Below are 6,561 nucleotides of genomic sequence, written 5' to 3' on the forward strand. Positions count from 1 at the left end.
GCAAGGGTGCTCCTTTGTGATGCTTTCGCCCGTTTTTGAAAAAAAAATTTATTCAAGATGCTATGTAACCTCAAATATAGCAAAAAACGGTGTTTTTTTGCAATTTTTGGTTACAATATCTCGAAAACTGAGGGTGATGGAATTTTTCTGAGGTCGGATTCGGATTCAGCGCAGCAAAAACCTTCGGGTATACTAGGTCTGGTCTCTGGTTCCGGACCTTTGTCAAATTTTGTCGGCCTGTGTAATTATTCCAATCTTATAATTGAGGGGCTTACTTCTATAACCGCCTATAAATTTGTCTTGCTGTACGACGTTTAACCCTGGACACTTTTCAAACAAGTTTTGAAATTTAATCTTAAAGTTGCACATTCTTATACAAAATTTAAGTATACATCTTTTTTCTCTAAACAAAAAAAGTCTCAGATTTTTCTGTTCTTCAAGTAAACTAAAAAAAAATGTTTTATAGAAAAAAGATTTTTTTTCTTTTTTACTTCTTTTCGTTGTAATTCAGTCAATTCTTATAATGCTTGCATGAAATTTACAGGTTACATTCTTTATTATGTTTTACGACAAGTTGAGTTGTTAACTATGTAAAAAATTTTGTTCGTACAGAAGATATTAATTTTTACCTGGTACTTTAAAGAAACCATGCATTCATATTTTCAATCGCCTGGGGAAGTTTAGCGAATTTTGCGGAAAAAAAACTTTTAGTGGGAAAATTGTTCAGAAAGGTATAAATATGTTTTCTATAGAAAAGTTATTTATAATTAAACATCATTCAGAAATTATAAAAGTTTTATTTCGCCATGCGCACAGTGGTGTACATCTGGAATGTACTATTTAAAATAGCCTGTAGCTTTCAACAAAATTATTAGCTGAATTAAAAGTTTTTTTCTTAGAATTACTATCATTTAGCTTCCTCTACGAAAATGATAGAGCAAACAATTGTTTTTGCAAAATGAAAAGGTGAAAATGACCGATTTTTTTACTTACATTATGTCGTAGTTAGTGCAGATATTTTGATACCGATCAGACAAAAAATATATTTTGTTTTGACAAAATTACGAAAATGGTGTTTTTGTTTCTGAAATTTGTTGATAAAAATTAAAATTTGTACAGTGAACAAACTATTTCCTTACTTTGTATAAATATTCTTTTAAAAATGCACTTTTTTAAAACTTTTCTTTCTAAAACATTGGATAAATTGTATAACAGATAAAAGTATTTCTTTTTACGTTTATTAACAAATGAATGTTTAAAAAAAGTTTTTTAATCGGTTAAAAATTGAAAGTTGTCCTTTTTGATTCGAAAATTAAAGTTTTGCACCAATGTTCGCGCATGCGAACTAAATCTTTCATCATTCCTCAGTAATTATTGATTTTCAATCATTTTTTTACAATAAAATATATTTCTTTCTTTCTTTACATACTTCTCGCTAAAATTATTTTATTACTAAAAATTTGATTTACTCCCCATTAGCTTGAAGATATGAATTTGTGATGATTTATGCAATGTGTCAGAAGAAAATTTATAACTTTGTTCAAACAAATATGTTAAATAGTTGTTTGCTCTACCTGTCCTAGAACATCAAAAGTAAATATTTTATGTGAATTAAATTTGATAATTCCAAGAATTGGCTGAATTATGGCGAGCTAAAGTCGAAAAAGACAAAAGAATTTTGTTTCCTAAAAGTCGGACTTTTCAGTTTGACTTCGAACACACCAAAAGCTAAAATTTTTCTTGAATTGATAAGACGTTATAGAATGCATATCCTCAATTGAGCGCTTCGATTCCAGAACAAGACATAAGTCGGTAAAGTTCTGGGGAGGTTGGCCCCTGGCAACTAATACTCGAAATTTGAAAATTTGATTTTTGGCGAATGCAAAACTTGTAGCGCACGAACTAAACTCTTGTAGGCGACAGGCACACAGGAAGACTGGTTCCGTCCACCTAATAGACATGGATTGTTACAAGTTGTGCGCTCGAAGTTTTACATTAGAAATTATTTACGTATTCAGTTTTTTTAAAAAATATTTTCACAAAAAACTTCCTTATAGTTTTCTGAACAACTTCTTTAGAGGAAGTTTATATTTTCTCAAACTTCGCTCGATAAACGAAGCGATCGAAGATAATAATGAATTGAATTGGCGATGGCACAAAAAACAATTTTTGATTTTGTTATAAATAATGATTTTAACTTTTCGCTCATGTCATCATTTTAAGGATACTCTAGACAGTATTTGTTTATATATTTCTTTAAAAAATTCCAAAAATTACAAATGTGACGATGGGTGAGAGACCAAAAATTAATTACAAATCGACTTCAGAAAAAAACATCATGATCATGGTAAACTCGAAAACTATAATAGATACAACTTCTTCGTTAAAGAAAAAAAGATGCGCCATCTAATTTCCTATAAGAGAACATTCTTTAAAAATCAATTTTGTTTATTTCGATATTTAGTTGCCAGGGGCCAAGCTCTCCTCACCTTCATCAAATGAAGTCCCTTTCTGGAATCGGCGCGCTCATTTGATGACTGCAATAAATAAATAATCCACATATTTACGATTCATTCATTATCATCCCCGATTTTTCATCATGTAATTTATTCTCTCATTTTATTAACTATTCCAACAATAAAAGATTGTAACAAATTAGCAAATTTAGAAAATGTAATTTGACAGAAAAAGAAAAATATTTACCACAGCTCCTGACATAGGGTCATAAAACCTTTCAAGTAACTGAATAAGGGTGCTTTTACCACAACCGCTACTACCAATTAATGCCACTGTTTTTCCAGGTGGTACCTCAAGATTTAAGTCACTCAAAACTCGTATTCCAACTCTTGTTGGATACTCGAATGCTACTTTTTTATATTGCACAATGCCACTTGAATTCTGAAAAATTAAAATTTACCTAAAAAGCAACTATAATAATCAGGGAGCGAATTAGGGCTGAATCAAGAATTTACTATTAAAAATCATCTGCAACCTACAAGTCTTAACAGATTCTCAATATTTTTTTTAGAATTAATTAGCAATAGTTGCATAAGAGCATATATAGATTAGATTTTTAAAAGATTATTTTTGTTTTTAAATAAATCACTTAACTAATACTCAGTTGGCGGGGGGGGGGGGGGGGGGGGGGGGGGGGGGGGGGGGGGGGGGTGGTATATTGACCCTCGATGAAAATAGTCGTTTATAATATTTCATGTTGATTTTGGCTTTACGGGCAAAATAAATAATGTAACTAATTATTATTTAAACAAAACGTGTCGACAATAAATGGACAAAATAACCAAACGTTTAATATGATTTAAGACAGAAACTAATCGTTTTTGTTTCTGATCGATTTCAAATTATATACAGTGAGTGTAAAAAGTTTTCATACACCTCTTTTTTGATAACCGATTAAGTTCTCTTGATTTAATCATGCCATAGCTACAAAAATTTATTTTGAAACCGTTGGTTGCTCTCGAAATTTTGAATAAAATGAGCCCAGGATGAAGAACTTGCGAGATAATCAACATGTTTCAATGTTTTTGACTAATTTTGAAGCTATTTTTTCACCACATCACAACAGTTTATTGGTTTAAAACCTAAACATTTTCTTATCGAATTGCAAGAGCGTGAAGTTGTAACAAAAAAACGTAATAGAAACTTCTTGATGATATGCTTCATATATTCTGCAATAATATTTCTCTTTACCACAAAGAATATTGCAATTTTTCCAACTTTTTTGTTAAACTTCAAGTCCTTACAATTCGACAAGGCAATGTTGACGATTTATACTCATAAGCTGTTATGATACGGTAAAAAAAGCTTAAAAAAGAGCCTAAAAACGTTGAAAAATATTTAAGAAAAAATTGGGATTTATGATATTTTTGCAATATCTATTTAAAAAATAGACAAATCTACTTCATCCTGGGCTCATTTAATACCGAATTTCGAAAGCAATTATCCCTTTAAAGATAATTTTTTTAGCTCTGGCATGATTAAAATGTAGACAATTTAATTAGTCATAAAAAGAGGTGTACGAAAACAGCCTACTCTCACTGTACATGATAATTTTAGTGGCAAAGACTTCTCCTTCGATATGATTTGATTATGTTATAGGTAAATTTTATAAATAAATGCAGAGTTTGGCCATTTATAGGACTGAAGTTAACTTTCTTCCTCATTATCGCGTTAAAATTACATTAATAGTGATGTTTAGTGATGAGGTTTTGCCATTGGATATTATTTGTTTATTTTACAAACAAATTCTATGAACCAATACATACTTTGGCAGCATATGGGCAGGAGATAATGGGTTTTCATTCTTAACGTCTTCAAATTATATTATTGATAGTTTTTAGTCAGGAATGATTGTCATTCCATATTATTTGCTTATTTTATAAGCAAATTTTTAAATAAAAATGCATAGTTGGTCCAGTTATAGACAGAAAGTAATCATCTTTGTTTCAGATCGACTTCAAATTATATGCGTGATAAGTTTTAATGGTGAAGACTTCTCGTTCGATATTATTTGTTAATTTAATAGGTAAATTTGCTAAATAAATGCATGGTTTGGCCATTTATAGACCTAAAGTAAACTTTTTTTCTTTCTTATCATCTTAAAATTATATTAGTAGTGATGTTTTGTTATGAGAATTTGTCATTCGATATTATTTGTTTATTTTCTAAAAAAAGTGCATAGTTTAGCCATTTGTAGACAGAACGTAATCTTTACTTTATGATTGCCTTTAAATGATATCACTGGAAACTTTTTGTGATGTTTTAGAAGAATTAGCTTCCAATTTATCTATAAATGGCCAATCTATTCATGTATTTATATGTCCACGAAAAATTCCAACTTTTTCCGATGCTAAAAAACGACGTCGTTTCGAAGTCGAAGCGACGATCTGTTCCTCACTGGAACGTCTTATTATTATAATAACATTGTGTGATATTGTTTTATCTGTCAAAATATCAAATTTTTGTACTGTAAGTATTGTCATTAAAGTTTAAAATTTTATATTTCTGTTAGCGAATCTTCCACTCTTTCGTGGTAAAAACTGTTTTCTTTATAATTTTTCATTTATAACGTCAATTTTGAAGATTTTAGTAAGTAACACTATCTCTATAATAAAATAGATTTATTTCATGTAAACTAGAAGTTAAATCGTTAAATAATAGCGATGATATAACAAAAGTCACCTTTGCCTCACCGGTCGGCGCTGTCCCCCCGCTACCCTAGTTTTAAGACTATTAAGGAGAAAAACGATTACTTTCTTTCTATAAATGACCAGAATATGCATTACAAAAAATTGTTCATAAAATAAATAAATAATATCGAATGTTAAATCTTTATCACTGAGTATTACCAGCAATATCATTTAAAGGTACTAAGACAGAAAAACTATTACTTTCGGCCAATAAATGCCTAAACTATGCATTTGTTTATATAATTTGTAAATAAAATAAACCAAGTATACCAGAAAACAAATTTTCATGATGAAATATGATCGTGCCGATTAAATAAAGCGATTTCAACTTAAAAATATACTTTGAAAGCAAAATTTCCACGATGTTGATATTTTGTTCACATAATTTGTTTATACCAATGAAATTAGATATCCTGTTAGTTATTTACATTCTTTAGATACTTCGACGCTCATTTTTATCAAAAATAGAATTGATTAAGTTATGTATTTATAGATAAAAAATAATTATAAAAAATGTCTCATTTTCGTCTTTTGTTTATGTATATAAAAAATAGATAAGAATAAAAATTTAAAAATTTCATCCATAGACGCTCTTAAGAAACTATGGCTGATTACTTGTAAAATAAATTTTTTTAAAGTGGTTCAGAATTGTAGTCTGTCAGAGTGGACCTAATCCGCTCCCTGTACATAACAAATCTAGTAATTTTAGATTTACATACAAATAATAATAATTATTTTTCATAAGATTCAATTTTTTCTTTTTACCTTATCAATTTCTTCGGCGTTTTTGCTATCTTGAACTTTTGGTACTCGTTCAAAAAGATTAATTATGTTTGCAGCTGCGAGTAATCCCTTTTGAACATTTGGAGCAAATGCAGATGCATTTGCAACCATTACAGTACCCATAATGAGTGCCTGAGATACTCTGAAAGGTTGAAAACTCATTTTCGCTAATAACCCTTAAAATTATTTTGTTTTTAAATAATTATTTCTATAAGTGTTTAAATGAAGTAGTTTGCCAAAAAGGGACCTACTACCTAAACGCATGAAAGACCTATTAGGTGGCCTCTACTAGATTCTGGAATAAGATTTATATTAATAGTATCTAATTAATTTTAAAATTGTCTGCAAAGTATGAGGATCGGATAAGAGTGTGATCCAAAATGCATTAGAAGTTTTTTTTGTATTTTCATTTGTGGGAATCCACAAAAAAATGAATGAGTTAAAAAAAAATATATATATCAATGTCAATGTCAATGTCTTGTGAGCTAACGTTTGCTTTCCTTAAATCGCCCGGATTGAAGTCTGGTACAGAGGGTTTCATTTTTGCATGCCCAGACGGTGTCATTTCCAC

General features: G+C 29.6%; 1 protein-coding gene across 1 annotated transcript in view; it reads right to left on the bottom strand.

The window, feature by feature from the left end:
- Positions 1-6,561, bottom strand: part of LOC117178422 (ATP-dependent translocase ABCB1-like) — a 63,914-nt gene that overhangs the window by 7,567 nt on the left and 49,786 nt on the right. Inside the window, exons 16-17 of the mRNA XM_033369848.1 lie at positions 5,973-6,132; positions 2,704-2,898 (exon numbers count right to left, since the gene is read on the bottom strand). Of these exons, the coding sequence (XP_033225739.1) occupies positions 2,704-2,898; positions 5,973-6,132 (355 nt within the window). The remainder of the gene's footprint in view (positions 1-2,703; positions 2,899-5,972; positions 6,133-6,561) is intronic.

Source organism: Belonocnema kinseyi, chromosome 8, assembly GCF_010883055.1.
Source record: "Belonocnema kinseyi isolate 2016_QV_RU_SX_M_011 chromosome 8, B_treatae_v1, whole genome shotgun sequence".
In the NCBI taxonomy this organism is placed as follows: Eukaryota; Metazoa; Arthropoda; class Insecta; order Hymenoptera; family Cynipidae; genus Belonocnema; species Belonocnema kinseyi.